Source organism: Amblyomma mixtum, chromosome 2, assembly GCF_055824585.1.
Source record: "Amblyomma mixtum isolate Tamu chromosome 2, ASM5582458v1, whole genome shotgun sequence".
Classification (NCBI taxonomy): Eukaryota; Metazoa; Arthropoda; class Arachnida; order Ixodida; family Ixodidae; genus Amblyomma; species Amblyomma mixtum.
The window spans coordinates 42,727,749-42,747,330 of record NC_143013.1 but is presented as its reverse complement, the minus strand read 5'-3'; the positions used below and the strand labels follow the sequence as shown (position 1 = coordinate 42,747,330).

General features: G+C 45.7%; 1 protein-coding gene across 2 annotated transcripts in view; it reads right to left on the bottom strand.

Annotated features, from left to right (window-relative positions):
- The window catches only part of LOC149359141 (NAD(P) transhydrogenase, mitochondrial-like), a 31,400-nt gene extending 11,886 nt beyond the window's left edge, over positions 1–19,514 (bottom strand). The window contains exons 1-10 of one of the 2 annotated variants that reach the window (XM_089571384.1): positions 19,339–19,514; positions 16,732–17,024; positions 13,598–13,934; positions 12,010–12,197; positions 11,541–11,696; positions 10,560–10,764; positions 8,886–9,119; positions 7,776–7,865; positions 6,314–6,583; positions 5,301–5,546 (exon numbers count right to left, since the gene is read on the bottom strand). In XM_089571384.1, the coding sequence (XP_089427510.1) occupies positions 5,301–5,546; positions 6,314–6,583; positions 7,776–7,865; positions 8,886–9,119; positions 10,560–10,764; positions 11,541–11,696; positions 12,010–12,197; positions 13,598–13,934; positions 16,732–17,019 (2,014 nt within the window). In that variant the 5' untranslated portion in view covers positions 17,020–17,024; positions 19,339–19,514. The remainder of the gene's footprint in view (positions 1–5,300; positions 5,547–6,313; positions 6,584–7,775; positions 7,866–8,885; positions 9,120–10,559; positions 10,765–11,540; positions 11,697–12,009; positions 12,198–13,597; positions 13,935–16,731; positions 17,025–19,338) is intronic. The other variant, XM_089571383.1, reaches the window with a different exon arrangement.
- Positions 19,515–19,582: the final 68 nt, after the last annotated feature.

Sequence of the window (19,582 nt, the reverse complement as noted above, 5' to 3'; positions counted from 1 at the left end):
GGACGTGCATGCTATTTGTAGGTCGTCTACATAAACTGAATACATTATGGACTTGGGTATTACTTTAGCTAAGGAATTCATTTTTACTATGAAGAGTGTCGTGCTTAGAATGCACCCCTGGGGTACGCCGTTCTCTTGGGTGAAAGTCATGGAGAGAGTTGCTCCTAGGCAGACTCGGAATGTGCGGTTAGCCAGGAAGTCGTTCAAGCAGTTCAACATCCTGCCGCGGATACCTAGCTCTGCTAGGTCACGGAGGATGCCGAACTTCCACGTAGTATCGTAGGCCTTCTCCAAGTCGAAGAAGACCCCAATACAGTGCTGCTTGTGGATGAACGCCTCCCGGATGGTGTTTTCTAGGCGGACAAGATGATCTGTGGTGGAGCATGTTTTCTTAAACCCACATTGGTGTTTATCTAGTAGTTGCCGAGATTCAAGTACGAAGGTTAGTCTAATGTTTATTACACTTTCGAAAGATTTAGCAATGCAGCTGGTGAGGGCTATTGGTCTGTAACTGCTAGGACTTGTTGGTGGTTTTCCGGGTTTGAGAAAAGGTATTATGACTGCTTTTTTCCACTCGTCAGGTATATTTCCAGTTATCCAGATTTTATTAAAGAATTTTAACAGTGCCTCTACAGCAGCCTCGGAGAGATGTGCAAGCATAGCGTAATGCACGTTGTCTGGTCCTGGTGCTGTCTTTTTTCCAGAAGATAATACTTTATTTAATTCTTGTAGTGTGAGAGGCTGGTTATAATCCTCATGTACACCTGCTCCAGATGGAAATTTTAGTTTTTCAGCTATTGATTTGTGTTTCTGAAATGTGTTTGTGTAGTTGGATGAGCTTGAGATCTCAGCAAAATGCTCGCCCAGTATGTTGGCCTGTTCTTCTAAAGATGTTTGTGTCCCGGGTGCTGTCAAGAGAGGAAGTGTGAAAGGGGTATGGTCACCAGTAAATTTACGAACTTTTTCCCACATTTTCTTTGATGTTATTGAACTATTTATTGAGGAGACATATTTCTGCCAAGAGGTTTTCTCTGCACTTCTTCGCACATACCGCGCTCTGGCTTTTGCCTTCTTAAAGGTAAGTAAGTTCTCTGCAGTGGGATATCGACGCAGAGCGCTCCAGGCTTTGTTTTGTTGTTTTTTTGCTAATGTGCATTCTTTTGTCCACCACGCTTTATGTTTCTTTTGTGCAAGTCCTGTTGTTTGTGGTATAGCGAGTGTTGCAGCCGATATTATGCATTCAGTAAACTTCTCATTAATTTCATCTGTGCTAAGGTCGTCACAAAATTCCTTTTCCAGAGTGGCACTTTTTGTAAAAAGTGACCAGTCGGCGAGCTGAATTTTCCAGCGCCGTGGCCTTGTGGGGATGATTGGAGTAGACGATGAGAGCCTGATGACGGTAGGTAAGTGATCGCTGCCCATGGGGTCATTTAAAACATCCCATTTAAAATCGTTAAAAAGTAATGGTGATGCGAAAGCTAAATCGAGAGAGCTCATTTTTGCTGTGCTTGGACAGCAATATGTGGCTTTTCCCGTATTTAAAAGACAGACATTATTCGAAAGTATAAAATCTTCGATCGTTTGGCCTCTAGAGTCACAGCGTTCGCTTCCCCAAAACGGAGAATGAGCGTTAAAATCGCCAACTACCAGAAATGGCTCCGGCAGTTCATCGATCAGGCTTTCTAGATCTTGGCATGTTAATGTGATGTGTGGGGGAAGATATACAGAACATATTGTAATGGTTTTGTAGCTGATGACGCTAACCGCAACCGCCTCAAGTTTTGTTTTCAGTTTGATTTCTTGAGCCGGGACGCCGCTTTGGATGATGATTGCGACGCCTCCCGAGAGTCTATTTGCATGTTCGCGATCACGCCTAAAAGTTGTATAATGTTTTAAGATATTTGAATGTTGTGGACCAAGATTGGTCTCCTGGAGACATAGGGCTAGAGGCATCACTGACCCTAGAATATGAGTTATATCACTGTAGTTCCTCAACATTCCTCTACAGTTCCATTGTATTATGAAAGCCATCTTAGTTTTGTGTTTGTACTGATTGAAAAAACTAGATCAAGTTGTTTATGGCCCCGTGACTCGGGGCCTGTCTCTTTTTGACCGATCCAGGGAGCTCCGCCGACCATCCGACGTGGACGGCGAGGGGCTGCCCGGGGTCGTGTCCATCGCCTCTGCGCAGGCACTGGACGACCGTGCAGGAGGCACATTGATTTTCGAATTTGACCTCGACCTGTGGGAAGAGGTCTTTGGGCCCGCCGACCCGGGGGTCTGCGTCCCCTCCTTTGGGGTAGGCGGAGTAGCGTGAGCTACTCCACCAGACGGCGCGGATGGCCCCGCCCCAGGCTCACTACGTGTGGCCTGGACAGGTGCCGAAGCCTGGTGTGGTGCGCCGCGCCCACGCACCACATCGGCGAAGTTTGTTTTTGCAGTGAAGGTGAATTTGTTTGTTTGAGAGTATTGCCTTCTTGCTTCTTTGAAAGAAATGTTTTGCGTAGTCTTGAGAGTAATGATTTCTTTCTCTTTTTTCCAGGACGGACAAGCCCTGGAGTAGGCAGCATGGTCGCCATCACAGTTTGCACACCGTAGGTTAGCAACACATTCTTCGGATTGGTGGTCCTTCGAAGAGCATTTTGCGCAAGTTTTGCGGCCGCGACAACTCTGGGAGCCGTGGCCAAATCTCTGGCAGTTGAAACATCTGCGTGGGTTGGGAATATACGGTCTTACATTTATTTTCAGGTAGCCTACTTCAATGGATTCGGGTAATGTGCTCATGTTGAATGTCAAGATCAGGTGTTTGGTGTCCACTTCTTTGCCATCCTTCCGGATCTTGATCCGGTGGACATCTATAACTTCTTGGTCAGTAAGTCCTTCGAGCATTTCCTTTTCAGAAAGGTGGACAAAATCTATTTCACAGATGACGCCTCGTACAGTATTCAGAGACCGATGTGGGGTCACAGAGACAGGGATGTCCCCAATTGATACAATTGTTGCAACTTTTTAGTGTTGTATGCTGTCGCGCAGTTCAAGAAGTAAGTCGCCACTGGCCATTTTTGACACCTTGTAGCCAAGGCCTAAGGCATCTATCAAGCGTTTTGAGACTTGGAATGGGGATATTATCCTTGCTTGTGTTTCTTCTGCTTTACTGTGAATGACATGAAATTTTGGAAAGGATACTTTTCTTTTCTGGAAAAAGTCATCTGCTTCGGTCCGCCCTCTCTTGAGAGAGCGATCAAGTTTTGAAAGGGGGGGAGCCATAAAAAAATGTAGTTTTTCGGTCATGGTGCCAGCCACCCACCATGGAGTCCAACAAGGGGACGCGACAGGTACTTGAAAGGAAGTCCTGCCCACGCCAGCTGTACACCTTAACTATAACCTAATATGACTCAACTCAGGGTAGTTGGTCACACACGGTTAACCCTCGCCGCCAGGAAAAAAGGAAAAAACAAAGAAGAGAGGAGGATACAGGAAAGTTGTAAGAAAGGAAATAGGGAAGTGAAAGGTAGAGGGGAGGACAGGAAAAGGCGACTGCCGATTTCCCCCGGTCGGGTCAGGCCGGAGGTGCCGTCTACAGGAAGCTGGGGCCAAAGTGGTGTGTTGCCTCCGCCGAGGGGCCTTAAGGGTCCAAACGCTCGGCATCGGCTCAACCACCAGGATCCCCTTTTCCCCGGACACGGCGATGCCACGCACGGCTAAGCGCGGATGCTCGGGTCCGTGGTGACGCATTGTTCACCATCATCCCCCTGAGGGGATGTCCCTGCGGATGCTCGGGTTAACCCCGTGGTGTCGCCACTCACCAATGTCTGCATGCTGCAGACGCCTCCCTGCGGGGAGAGTGGCTGAAGGGTGGACGTCATTCCACCAGGAATAACGACGAGGTCCGTCCTAGCCTCGCTTAGGGCACGCTTCCGTAAGGTGGCCACGAAACGCGTCCAACACCAGCATGTTCTGAGGGCACAGCAGTGCACTGGGCCGGCGATTCCATACCACGCGGATACACTCGATCATCATAGCCTTGTCCATGTATCCCTTCTCCTTTACTCTCACGACGACACCTCAAGGGAAGGCTTCCTTCGGCATCGTGTTTCTTTTAAAAATTACAAAAGGTGGCAGCTTTCTGCCATCAGCTGTACATGCGAGCATGACAGTGAAGCGCAAGTGCTCACTGCCTGTCGACAGGAGCTTCACCCCTTTGGCGCCGCGTTTGCTGACGGTGGTAGACGAAGGCATGTCAAACCACACAGGGATCTCGTCAGCGTTTCCAATCTGCCCCAACATGTAGTTATGCTCCTCTCGAAGGCGAATCACGAACTGCTGGAAACTGATGAGCTTATCAGCGCACTCCTCCGGCAGCTTTTGGCAGATCGATGTGCACTGACGGAGGAAAAATCCCTTGCACTTCATGAAACAGCGCACCCATGCCTTCGGAGCGCTGAATTCTTCTCTGCATAGTCCGGCTTCACGCGCAAGCTCCAGGGCTTTGCACTGAATCAGATGCACCGTCACGGGTAGCGAACGCGCACGATGATGCCGCACAAAGTCCGCAAGTGTGTCCTCCAGTTGTGGGTGCACTGCACAATGCCCACGAAAGGACATTTTGCTGGGGTTGCACGCGAGCAACTTAGCCTTTCGCCAATAGCGCACGCTCTTTTCCGAGACGCCGAACAGGCGCTGAGCGGCCATGTTGCCGTTTGCTTCAGTGAACTCGATGACTTTTTTCTTGAATGCCGCCGTATACTGCCTCTGCGTGCCGCTATTCATTGTTGAAACGGAATTTCACACGAGGGCGAACAAAACACCGCACGCGAAAAATAACGGGCAGCGAAGGAGAAAAGAAATGCAGGCAAAGACGTTTGGATGTCGATACGGCTTCGGCTATCCGTTCGCGAGCAGCTACGCCGCATGTTGCCAGACTGCGACTCACGTTCAGCTAAAGGCCGCTATATAAGACGAGGGGTGACTTTAGCTTGCTATTTTTAAGAAAAAATCTCGACTTATATTCCGGTTTATACGGTAATTTCCACGTGCAGTTTTTCAATTCGCACTGACGTGGCACAGCACAAGGACATTTTCACATTTCCCCTCCATTGAAATACAACAGCTGCAGCTGGGATTCGATCCCGCAGCCTTGGGTTCAGCAGCCTAGGGCAGTGGGTGACGTCTGCCAAGAACAGAACTCCAGGGAGTCCAGGGGTTCTGTGGAGGTCAGTCTGAGGACCCCAGTCATGGCCGTTCAACTACTGTGGTGCACAGTGCTGAAATCAAGGGTGTTGTGGCATTAGGATACACACCTGCCCCCATGCATGCGGCCACCTGGGTGGCCAGTTCAGGCGTGAGGTCCATGGCACCCAGGGTTGCTGCAATTCCTCCCGACACCCCCACCATGCCAAGAGCGTTGCCCAGCCGGCTGGTCTTCTGCGAGGAAAGGCCGGCCAGGGCACCCACACAGCACAGCGATGAGCCCAGGTACATCATCTGCTCCAGGTCGGAGCAGCCCTGGGAGAGGGCCGTACCGTACGCACCCAAGAATGCCAGCGCTGGAAAGAGGCAGAGCGAAATGATGTGCAACGCAGTCAATTAGCAACCTTTTAGTTAATAACTAGGCTTGTGCGAATATCCCATAGTTAAGAATATCGTGTCAAATAGTAAAGTATTCGATATTCGATTCAATCCAAACATTGGGTGATTAGCATTCCCAGAACATGTCCTTCGTGTACTTTTGATTCAACATATCTCCTTCAGGATGGCATCGCAGCGCAGGTTCGGCTAAAGCCCCAACTCCACAGACCATTCCTAAGTGTATGCACCACATGCCCAAGTAAGTGTATGCCGGAACTGCTCTGCACACGTACACAGCAGCACACACGAGCAGGCACGAGCGGGGTGCCCAGATCAGTACCTGCCAGGTGTCGTCACACGTGCCGGGACCGGCACCATGGTGTATGCCATGCACGGCTCCCTTGATAGCCACCGGACAATTCTGAGCTGATTGCAGTACCGCTGCCGCTCTTCTCCGCATGAAATTCGCTAAAAGTTCTTGCTTTCTTTTTCTACGTGATATGAAACTTTTCAGAGGTGCATTTCATCAGCTTGTGCTGTGATGTAAGCCACTGGTTCCTGATAGGTGGTGTTACGATGCAGCAAGTAAACAAACAAAGGCATCCAAAGGGGATCCTGCGAAAGGTCCAATGTGACTGGCATTGAACCAGAAGAGGCGTTGGTGCATAACAGCAACACCAACCGGCATTTTCTATGAGCAGGGTAAAAACCACACCAGAGCCATTTGAGCAAAGCAGATGCTTACCAGGTATGGCATACAAATAGTTGTGTTCCTTGGGGTCAGTGGGCCGACGGAACATGTCCAGCATGCGCTGCGTGACAAGGAAACCGCCAAAGATGTTGATGGTTGAGATGAAGGCGGCACCAGCAGCCAATGACTGTGGCACTGTGCCCGGCATGACACCGCCACCCATGAGCAGCAGACCGCCCACTGCCGTGATTCCGGAGACGGCGTTCGTTACCGACATCAGCGGCGAGTGGAGAGCAGGGGTCACACCCCACACAGTGTGGTAACCTGCACGGAGTGAAAGAAGTGGCTAAGTCCCACCTTCTTCATCATTTTCTGGTTCACCCAATTCAGTGAAGGCAGGGATGGTAGACAAAAACTATGTTAGGTCCATTAATAGAATGAAGAACAAATTGTCCCCAGGGGCGGATTTATTGGAAGTGTGTGGGGAGGAGTGGTGGCAACCCCCAGGTGAGAAATTTTACTTAGGAAAACTATGCTGAACCCAACATTTTTTTTTATAAACAAAACCAATACATGGTTCACATTGGACTGCCTCACCTCAACCACCCCTCTCAAGAGTGACCCATAGATCCACCCTCGATTATCAAGATCAGGGTAGATCGACAGATGGCATGAGGATAAAGTGCTCAATACATATTCGGTATATAAAGGAAAGGTTATTAAACAAAATAAAAACAAGAGTGTGGTAAGAGGCAGAGCCAAATATGCCCAAAACATACCAAGCAGTCTCATTATCCAATAAGTCTCGCTATTATGTCGCTGGAATGGAAGCTTTGCATGCACATTGATTATGGTTTAGGTTTATTGGAGTTTAACGTCCCAAAGCGACTCAGGCTACCAGGGACGCCGTAGTGAAGGGCTCCGTCTTCAACGTGCACTGACATCGCACAGTACACGGGCCTCTAGAATTTTGCCTTCATCGAAATTCAGACGCCACGGCCGGGATCGAACCCGCATCTTTTGGGCCAGCAGCCGAGCGCCGTAACCACTGAGCCACCACGGCAGGGGCACATTGATTATCATTCAACTCCCACCGTCAGAATGTTCCTCTAATTCACCATAAGTGCAGGTGACAACAAAGCTAGGGACAACAAAAACATCTAGAAAATAAAATTTCTCTGAAAAAAAACTGCTATACTTCAACTTCTAATTGCCACTAAGGTGGAGGAAGGGTTCAGTAAATTTATGCACATTTTGAAATTTCACAACTCTCTATCTTTCCGCCCGTCACGCACACAAACAACGGGCGGCGACCACTTTCATGAGCTCGGCATTCAAAGGCTGTACTAGTATCCGAAATTCAAAATATCGTAGAGTTCTAATGTAGTTAAACCAAAAAGATGTATGAAAGCATGCGTTTAGCCTGACTGGCTCATGTTTTGCTTTGCTGCTTTAGCTTAACCTCTTAAGGCACTCCTGCACAGCTAGTGAAAGAAAATATTGGCGGGTGACTTACCAACGATCCCTGACAAGCCAAATATGGTGGTCATAGTAGTGAAGGCAGGGTTTGGCGAGACAACCCCAAGGCCGACAATGGTGCCAAGGCCTGTCGACAGCAGAGAAACCACACAGTTAGAAAACCTGGTTCATTAACATTGCTCCCATACACATCGTTTTAAAAAAGCGAGTCGGGCCTATCCTAAAGGTTGCTACCGTGGCTGCAGAAAACCAAGTCAAAGTGAAGTGCTCACTAATGTTCAACTCTGTACAAGAAAATACACGTGTCTGTTTAAACCAGAACAGCCACACAAAAATAAATAAAAACAGAACACCACGAAATTTTGTAGAAGTAAAATCAGAGCTAAGCAGCCTACAATTAATGGTCAAGTCTAAGGGACTTTGAGCAAAAGGCAGTTAATTCATAAAGTTAGGCCAGACAAGACTTTTCATGAAAAACTGCTTAACATGCGGTATTTTGTTCAATTACACCTAAAGCCTTCAATTTTCTGCGATTAAAAATTTTAAACTCCGTAAATTCAAAACAGAGAATCTGCAATACTCTGGAAACAGAACACAAATATGATAAATAGTGCATATGTTTATCTTGGACATGCCTCAAATACTACAAATATGCCCTGACCGAAATCAAAAATGACTGTTAGAAATCTGTATCAGGTAATGCTTGGACTTCTCTTCACTCTACAAATGCCCCCACAGAAACTTTCGTTCCCGAATGGTCCAATAACACAACCAGAGGAAACCCCATACGTGGATGCAGGGCATTCCTTGAAACAAATTTTTTTTGTTTGTTGCACTGCTTTTGAAAGGTGCCAGTGTCCTGACTCTTCCCTGTGAAAGGGTGTGGACACGTCTCCAAAGTCGCCGCAGTTGACAGGGTCAATTGCTAGAGCACATAGCAGAACAGCTTTCCAATAAATTCAGATGAATACTGTATTTGCGTGAATATACTGCGATTTCTTTAAAATCTTCCATTTCAGAACGCACCTCGCACTTTATTCCGGTTTGGGTAGCAAAGGGCCTTAATAGAGGCTGCACCTACTTTTAGTGAGCTATGGAACAAAATATGCAAAGTAAAAAAACGAAACAGAGATACACATAGGCCGACCTGCAGTGTAGACAAGCGACTTCTTGAGTGTCTCCTTGAAATAGTCGGGGACCTGGGCTTCTTGTTTTGCGGCAACAGACGCTTTGGCTTCGGTCACGACTGGCTTGGGAGGAGGTGGAGGTGCGGCTGATACCTTGGGTGGAGGCGGGGGCCATAGAAGTTTCCCCTCATGAAGCACTATGGAACCCCGGACCACTTCATCATTGAGGTCGATATAGAAGTGGTCTTTTGAGCCTGCATGTTGTAACAACAAAGAAGCGCAGAAGTGAGTATAGACTGATGGCGCAGGTATAATGCCGCCACTGGCACTATCATTATCATCATCATGACTGCATCCAAAGCAGGGCAAAGGCCATTCATACCGATCTTCAATTAACTCTGTCCTGTGCCAGCTGTGGTCACCTTACACTCGCTTTCTTCCAAATTGGATCCGCCCATGTGACTATCTGCTGCCACATGTTACTTGTGCCTTCCCTTGGAATCCATTCCATTGCCCTAAGTGACCACCTACCTTCCCTCCGTTTATATTACATGCCCTGCCCATGACCATCTCTTTTCCTTGATTTCCACTAGGATATCATTTAGTCACATTTGTTTCCTGATCAACTCTGCTCTCTGCCTTTTTCTTAACAGTACCCCAATCACTTTCCTTTCCACAGCTCATTGCACTGTTCTCAATTTAATCTCAAGCCTTTTCGTCGGCCTTCAAGTTCCTGCAACGTAGGTGAACACTGGCAAGATAAAACTGTCACACCTTCCATTTGAGTACGAGCACACATCGCATTAAAAGCAAGATGCCTGTCCAAGTGAAGGTAATAGGATGTCTTTCCACTAGTGAACTGACCAATCAGACTTTCAGGCGTCCTGTTTGCTCACATTCAATGTCATTATGCATGTTTTTTTTAGAAGGGTTAAGTATAGACATCTTATTTTTGGGTGTGTGTTTTCTTCTTTGTTATGATGCATAAGGCATTAGTGTGCATGGATTACCATGTGGTATTCAGCTACGACCGCTAAATAATATACAATCGAACTTCTCTCTCATGCTGTTTGGTTTCGGTTTCAACAGCAGAACAGTGGCTGTCATGTCAATATTGCATACAGGTCACGCGAGGCATGAAAAAACTGCAATATAATCGCTGCTTCATCGTTTAAATTTACTACAATGCTAAAGCCAGCCTGCCTTAATAGCTGTAATTGGAATGAATGAAGAAGAAGTGATTATATTGCAGTTTTTTCATGTCTCGTGTGACCTATACACAACTTTGATGTCACGCAGTTGTTGAAACTGGAACAGCATGAGTGAAAAATTCGACTGTGCATTATTAAGGGGTCGCAGGTGAATACCACGTGGTGACCCATGTATAGTGATGTCTTGCGCATCACTGTAAAGGAGAAAACATGCTACCAAAGTTAGGTGTCTATACTCGTTTAAATGCAAAAGTGAAACCTTAAGAACACCCATTTCTTTTCTTTCTGGGGTATACAAAAGGATCGGGACCATGTCAGAATCAGACAGAGACATACAGTAAACTGCCATTTGCTTTATCTTCAGGTGTCAGCATTGCCTTTCTTCTGCAGGGTCAGACGTTTTACAGCATGGACTGATTTGACAACCAACACGTGCTCAGGACTATGTATGCTTGCAAAGCAAAACTGGGAAAGAGAACCCACCGATGGACAGAAGAAACTTGGAGATGTTGTTGGCATATAAAGTTGAGGATTGTGTAGGCATACGGCTTGGAAGGTCCGTGTATCCAATGTGGATGACGCCTTTGTGCACGTGTAGCTCTCCAGGCCTCGTGGTTTCAACATTGCCGCCGCTCTCTGCTGCCAAGTCCACAATAACCGAACCAGGTTTCATTGTTTCCACCATTTCCTAGAGGATACGTTTAGTTATCAGGAACAACAGCAGCATATGCCAGCAGCTCTCAAATGACAACCACAGGCCCTTGAGGTTCTTTAAAAGAAATTCCTCAAGATCTGTAAGAGGTCTTGAAGCTCCCATAAATTTCTTGACTGGATGAAAGACTCAACTCAATGGAACTAGATGTGCCTATTCAAGTGCCAATATACATGAGTGTGACAGCTGTTCATAGTTATGGTTGGTTTATTGGTTTATGGGGTTTAACATCCCAAAGCAACTAAGGCTATGAGACACGCCGTAGTGGAGGGCTCCGGAAATTTCCACCACCTGGGGTTCTTCAACGTGCACTGACATCACACAGTACACGAGCCTCTAGAATTTCTCCTCCAAAGAAATTAACCGCCACGGCCGGGATCGAACCCTGTTCATAGTTATATTTGATATATTGCTATAACTGGTGTCGTTATAAGTGGGCTAGATTTATTTCAATGATGTACTTTCCTTTTCTTTGCAGAGTACTTTTTGTATTGTGCCCCCCTGTTTTGCACAACGGCTGAAATTCTTGCTGGTTACCTAACTGCTTTGGTTTACCAGCATTTATCATCTCTTGTATTTTCATTATCCTACACCTCCCCCTTCCCTCACCGTAATGACACACAGCACTGAGGGCATTAAAATCAATGAAAAATAAGTTAATGGAATTGGGCTTCATTAATCCAAGGCAGTTGTTTAAAATGCTTGCTACAGCTTCCTGCAACATTTTCCCAACGATGAAATCCTTTGCCTACCTTAGTGATGAGCACGGGTGCCTTCTTCCCTGGGATAAGTGCTGTGGTGATTACGATATCGACATCTTTACACTGCTCCGCAAACAATGCCATCTCGGCTTCGATGAATTCCTTGGACATCTCCTTGGCATAGCCTCCAACACCTTCACCAGACTCCTGCATGAAAAATGAGGGAAGACAAGTATTTGACTACACCCTCAACCACTTATGGTTTGGTTTATTGGTTTATTGGGGCTTAACGTTCCAAAGTGACTCAGGTTATGAGGGACGCTATAGTGAAGAGCTGAAAACAATAACATTTGACAAACAGAACTTACCATCGCTGAAATAAAACCTCAGATACACTAACTGCTTGATTCCAGCACAGTCCTACCATTGTCAGTAAAAGCATGCCTGTCTTGCAAGAACTTCATGGGAAAACTCAAATCTGTCCTAATGAATGGCAAACAGCATATTATCTCCGCCTTGCCTTCATATCGATGGTGAGGAACTCGGCACCAAAGGACTCCACTTGCTCCCGGACAGCTTCACGGGTGTCAAAGGCCCTCACAATGGCCCCCATATTCTTGCAGCAGCCAACAGCAGCCAGGCCCGCCACACCGCCACCGATAACAAGAACTTTGGCAGGAGGCACTTTACCCGCTGCGGTGATTTGTCCTGTAACGCAAAGGTTTTTTTTGCATTTAGAACACTACTTCGCACCTCCAAATGGACAATATCAAGCATGTTCTTCAATAAAGTACTAGCAAACATATTCAGGCATGTTTATGCGACCTTCCTATCAAATGGTTCATTCTGATGGCATTACACATTAACGCTACACTTACATTGGTTCTTAGTTTAAAAATCTGCCAGCAATGCCACCTATGTGATGCACTCAGCCATGAATGGCAGATTGCAGCGGATGGCTGGCATAAGCAGCAAAGCAAGCCATTATCCAGACCATGCATAGCAATGATGTATGTTAAAAGACAACTCAACAGCTGCAGTTGTCAATATGACAAGCACTATGGTTCATTTCTTTTCATAAACTAATGTGTAGCTCTGTTATGTCTAAAGAAAGCACTTTTCTTGCTTCTATGCGATTTACTCCAGAAGCATCAGCTATTACCGGGGGAGTTGGGGGGTGAGGAGTTAAGAACTTAGTGAACTGACGACAAGTGAAACTTCGTAGCACACAGCATACATCGGGATGCAGGCAGTCAGTTTTCCTAAATAGTTTAATAACTATACAGTCATGCATCTGTGCAGGTATGCATGCATAAACACAGCTGTAAGATGCATATTAAAGGTAAACAAATAAAACATTAAAAAACTTGAACCCACAAAGGACTTGCTGACAAAAGAATAGTCTGCCACAAAGGAAGACCATCAATACTTACACAAAGTTGGCTGAAAAGAATTGAAAAACAAAGAAATTCATGTTTCTGGCAGAATCCAAAATATAAAATGAAAAACCTAAACTGCCACACAATATATGCTTTACATATCCGACATAGCAGCCTGCATACAAAAGAATATAATTTCTACTTCATAAATGACATATACTACTAAACACATACCTATATGATGTACCATGATAACAACCCAATCGTGACTGGTTTTGCAGCATCATTCTCAATGGCACAAGTTCAAATACGCTGGCATGAAATATGAAGCCATTCATTCAATTATAACTTCCCTGGCTAAAAAGGAAGAAGCCTTGTATCCCCTACAATTTGACTTCAATTAAGAAATAAAACTCTCAGGAATTGACTCATACTTCAAACAATATATCTTGGCACTGGACTCACTGTAGCGACCAAGCTTGACCACCAATATCACCTTTTTGCAGTTCAAGCTTAAATGTGTGACCACTTCTAAAAACAAGCAAATGGAAGATACTATCCTTTGTAACAGTTATCAAAAAACAAAGTAGTAAACAAACTGTTTAATCGAATTCCAAGTGCATGTTTTCTGCATCTGTGCTTCAAACAAAGAGGGAATGTCGCAAATAAATTACAGCTCAGTTGAATACAAAAGGGCTCCACAGTGTGAAAACATAAGCACATACTAACCGGTGAAGAAACGGCCAAAGTGGTTGGCTGCCTCAATCACTGCCTTGTAGCCAGCAATGTTGGCCATGGACGAAAGGGCGTCGAACACCTGGGCCCTGCTTATGCGAGGAATGGCGTCCATTGCAAAGACAGTCATCTGCTTCTTGGCAAGCTCGTCCACAAGTTGTCTGTTTTGAGCAGGATACAGAAAGCTGATGAGTGTGCTACCATTTTGCAAGTGACCCTTGTCGAGCTCTATTGGAGGACGAACTTTGAGCACAATGTCCGACTGAAACGTCGTCTTGCAATCTGTGATGCGGGCTCCACTAGCTTCGTACGTTTCATTCTTGAACTTCGCCTGCATTGCCCCAGTTGCAGACAGAAAAAAATTCAATCAGAGGGGGAGGCTTTACAGCCAACAAAACAGAGAAATGAAACGGGCTATTCACCGTGGAATCATTTCATAGCGTCCTAAATAAACTCATTCCTATGCACATTACCCATGATTAGAAGTTTGTTTAAAGGGACACTGAGGAGAGCACTATTAATTTTTTTTTTATAGTAAAATCCGATAGTTCGGCATGTCATGACTTTGTTGCCACTTGGCCGGCAGCGAAAGATGCATTTATTTCTAAGAAATTTGGATTCAAAGTTGAAAAAGTTTTTCCCGCCGCTCTGATTCAAACATGGGATTCGTCTATGACGACAGAGGACTAAGAGACGTGAAACATGACGTGCACATGACGTAACGCAGACTCCGTGATTTCCGGCAGCCAGCAGTGCGGCCTAGCAGCAGCCGAAAAGAAAGCTACCGCCGGCCGCACGTTGAAGGCATCTCTCGGCTATTGCGGCCGTCGCTACAGTCGCTTCGATTACGTTTGCACTGGCGTTTTGCCAGCGTTACGATGGATCTCGTTCTCGAAGTCGTCAACGAAGTTCTCGCAAATAGACACCTTTAGCAGACCGTGTACCTTGTTACCGCTAGCGGAATACCGGGAGCCCACCTACCGCCGGAAAACAGGCGCTGATTTGTCCCGATGCTTCAGGAGCGCGCGTAGCAGCCGGGCATGTGGCGCCATCTGGCGATGTCAAGGAGATTTGCGCATGCATTGGCTGCGCCTCAGTGATGCATGGTTTCTCGGTTCCTGGTGTTGCTAGAACCATTCGTTCTAGCAACACTGTTTTGTTCTATGATCTCATCACGCTTGTACTTGCGAGTTTGGCCTGTGGCAGCGATACCTGTATTTTGGTTCTTGCTCTTTTCTACGTTACAAGAGCTTTGTTGTCAGCATGAGTGGCGTTTTTGTAATCAGGAGCTGGTATTCTGTCGATACAAGCCAACTTCAATTTCTCCTCAGTGTCCCTTTAAGGCATATTTCCTTTCTCCAAAAAAAAAAAAAAAAAGGAACTGCCAAACACAACCCTTTTATACGATGTCATGGCTGCTTCTCTGCCAAACCAGCAGATAACAGTTATATGCTAAGAATATTAAACAGACAGTTTGACAACCAAATTTCTTATTTATGTGTTTTTCTAATGTCAAAGGCTTTTTCTCTGTAGATGGCATGCGTCAGATGCGACAGCTGGTGTGGTCAGATCCATTTCCTCAGCATTTGTGTCATGATATATGCAACATCTACAAATGCACAGTTTGATCAGTTTACTTTAATCCGTCGTTTTCAGTTACTATCTTTTATTTTTATTACATCAAAAAGTATTAAATAATCATCGAATCCCTAAGAATTACAGGACACTCGCAGCAATTCGCGTTTAGATCAGTAAGGAAATGCGTATATTACTGCATATCACTGTTAAGACTGTTTGTGTAGAACAATGCTGCATATTTTTGTGGCACTTAAGGTCCTTTTTATTGGTCTTTAATTCAACGTGAAGGTACGACGGATGGGTGTACTGTAGGGTTCAGGGGTCAACAAATAAAACATGGTGCTCCAAGTGCACGACAGTTGCTTTTGGCGCTGTGTGACACTTGTTGAGTGCTCAGAATTGATACTTTTGACTGTCTACCAAAGCATCTATGCTTTATCAAGCGTTCCAATTGCCAAAGCGCAAGTGTTTGAAATATCGTGTTTCATCTATTTATGACAGTACATGCTGTGTAATATGTTATTGGCGCATCATTCTACACCAAAACGGCTGACCGTGTAGTGGTTTTCCAACAGAACTATGCCTTCGAAGTGAAAGGTTAATGAATTCAACTGATAAAGCAAAGTATAAAGAACTGGTCCCTGCACAGTATTGCAGAAGGTGATGCAACAGTTTATTACGTCAGGTCAAGGCGCAATATAATGAGCATATGAAAGGTGTTTGTAATGCAGAAGCGAAGTTAAATAAATAAAAAGGAATTCACAAACATTGAATTTGACTGCCAGAGTGATTAATAAGTGACTGAATTAAATTACCAAATTAGCAAAAGCAAATTAGCCCAGTGGATTGGCGCTCCACATTGCAGCTGGCAACTTGCGCTCGTCAGAGAAGAGCACCAGATGTACCCCATGCAGCTGCGATGTGATGAACAAGCTAACTTTTCACAAGAGCACATATTTTTCTGCTGCACACCATAGTGGAAGAAATTGGTGGGAATACCCTGAACATGGCCATCCTCGTAGTAACGGATGAACGGAGGTAACTACTCTCCGGACCATACTTCTGAACACAACCACTAGGCGGCTTTAAGTGGAGACCCCATAGGCGGTGCACGGGGCGCATAGAACCGAAAAACTTCGGAATGAAAAACTGGCAACGGATGCAGCTCAGTTTGCTCAACCACTGCACGACACCACGCACTGGAAAAAATCTGTGCAGTAAGTTGCTTGGCGAAATGTGGCCCTAAAAAAAAAAAGAAGCTCAGTGACAGTGAAATCATCTTTAGCCTTGTAACACAGTTTCTGTATTTCAATTCTATTGTGGCTGAGCAGTCTAACACACTCAGCTGCTAACCTCACAACAGTTCAGTTACATCACTGAAAACCTTACAAAGGATTCCAGGAATGGAGACCCTTTGAGTTTTACAAGAAAGTTCACCTCTGTTTCATTAAATTACTCCTAAATCAGACAGAACGCTGCCTCTCAGCAGTCCATGTTAACACTTATTGCTTAGCGGACTAAGTCCAGCGGATTTTCAAACAAGCACTCACCGCGACACCAGCCTGCTCTTCAACGTTGACGGTGAAGCCCTTTTTCACCAGTGCAGCAGCAGCGACAGGACTAAGAGCAACTCGATTTTCATTTTGGAAGATTTCTTTAGGGACCCCAACAGAAAGTTTGGAGTATGGAATTCCTTTGGGTGCCTCTCCTGTGCTTGAGCCGTCTGTCCGACGAACGCTACTCCTGCTAAATGCTCGCCGGAGCCGAGGCCATTTTGCAGATTTGGCGAGACAGGTATGCTCCAATGAGAGCTTGGAATATTGAAGTGCTAGAAGCATCTTGGCTGTAATAAAAGTGACAGCAGTAAAAAATGTTACCACCTAAAGATAGGATAAAATTCACAAGCCCAAAGTATCACCCAAAATTCATATGCAGCAGAAAACACAACACCAGAGGAAAAAAAAACATGCAGAATCTAGGCCAGCACACAAGAGATTGCCAAAACATATTTTTCAATTGTTGCTACAGACATACTGCAATGTCTCATGCAAGGACCTGAAAGGACGAGCACGAGTTCATGGGTTTGAATCCAATTGTAGAGGCTGCATTTTTGATTAAGGCCAAATGCAAAAACCTCCTGTGTACTAAGACTTCAGTGCATTCTGAAGAACACAAGGTGCTTGAACTATTTTGGAGCCCTCTATTACAACATGCCTCATGGCCCACTGTGTTGCTTTGGCAATACAAGTCCATTAACCGCATTGCAAGATATAAAAGTACTTCTCAACTTTATATACTCCCACTGCTAGTACAAATTCTGCCATGGTACCTGCTAAAATACAAAATGAAATATGAAAGTAACATGAAAGTACACATATATTGTAATGCACTGCCTTTCCCTCAGACACCAAAGGATATTTGCCAAGTACTCGTAGCATGATATCTTATCTAGGCCATTTCACAGTGACAGCCCGTTATATTGCATGCAGCAACCGTTGAGAAGTTAATTATGCTTTTCTCTCCTGTTCACCAATTAGCTGAGAATAAATCATTGATTGTGTCACCCATGACAAGCACTACAGTTTTAAAACTTTGCGCAAGGGTATATACTCAATAATGCAAGCATGTGGTTAAAATTAAGACAGCAATGGTTTTTTGCACCGGATGCCATTTTTAAGATATTAAAAAAATTCTGTAAAGCAAATTCAACCTTGAATGCTAATTCCACTTCAGTGCGTATGCACCTACAAATAAAACAAAGCGCACAGTGAATAAATGTAACAAAAAAACGGCATGCCAAAGGGGGCAAATACATTCAAAGGTTGCAGTACATCCTTATTATGCCAACATCTTGGCACACTGATCCGATGCGTGAGCAATGAGACGTGATGCGATTGCGATAATGTCCAGGATGCTGGAATAGTGCCAGCGCCGAAGAAACAAAAACAAAGCGAAAAAGAAACGAAAACAAGCCGTAAACGGCACGCCGTCCTGCGGTACCATTAACTTTTCGCTTTTTTTTTTTCGCGGGCTTTTAATTTCGTGGGTGACGCCTGAAACAGCAATTCCTCATTCACAGGAAGGTAGTTGGCGATCTTCCTTTCCCCAAGAAAGATTGATCGTTTGTACGAGCAGCGATGCCCGCTAACCAAGAGGACGCGCGACCTGTTGTCAAGCTTTCGCTACGCGCTGGCAAGCGCTCCCTTTCAGAAAGCTGGCCAAGAAGTTTCAAGGCCGCGAGTTCATTGCGCTCTCGGTCCAGCGGAGTCCACATTGCCCACGTGACAAACGCAGATTGCAACTCGGAAGCTTCCGTAGACGACATCCAAGATCTGATAACCAAAGACGTTCGGAAGCCAGCGGCAAATTCAAAACTTTAAATAAGTAAAAACAATAAATTCACGCGTGCACGAAGCGAAAGCACTGCGCCCATTTTATAAAAGTTAAATGGTAACAAACAAAAATTAAAAATATGACCAGTTACAGGGCAGCTGGTACTTCAGAGATAAACAGCACATGAGCGACTTTGTTTTGTTTATGGAGTTTAACGTCCCAAAGCGACTCGGGCTAAGAGGGATCCGCCGTAGTGGGGTGCTCCGGATAATTTCGGTCACCTGTGGTTCTTTAACGTGCACTGACATCGCAAAGTACACCGGGCCTCTATCATATCGCCTCAAATCGAAGTGCGATCGCCGCGGCAGGTATCGAACCCGCGTTTTTCTGGCCAGCCACGGTGGCGGCTTTACATGACCGACTCTAGCTGATGAAAACAAAAAGACATACGACGAAAAGAAAAGTAAACCTAGTTAGCTAATTGGGCTCTTCCTGCACATTCCCAGAGCAGTGGTTGGGCCAACCTGCAGCGCGCTGCTGCTTACGCTAAATATAGACTGCACAAGCTTTGAAATGCGGCCGCGTGTCACATGCACATGGAAGCATAACACAAGGAAAGCAGTTGCAGCGAAACCTCGAAATACACCGGTTCTTCATCGACTAAAACCGATCCTCGTGTACAGTAACTTTAAAATCCGCCCTTAGATTTGAAGGAGTAACCCGCTCGCGTCACCGCGCACAATGAATTGGCCTACGCAGGGTTCCCGAGGTAGCTGCAGCAAGCGGTCGAGCGAAATTTGACAAGTGCGCATAAGATTGCATACCCCTGCGCTTACCATGGCACTGCAACTTGAGCTGTTTTTACGGAGCGCTACCCGTGAGCAGGTAAAAGCGCGCTCGTCGGCACCGCACCGTCTTTCACGCGCTGACGGTACCGACTTCCCTTGGAGCAGAAATCACTCTACTCGGAACGGCCCAGTTCATTCGCCACAGCCGGCGAAGCCTCGATGTCGCAAAAAGTATAGGTGGTCAACCTAAATAAATTATTTTCTGTCTCCCCGCTAGAGA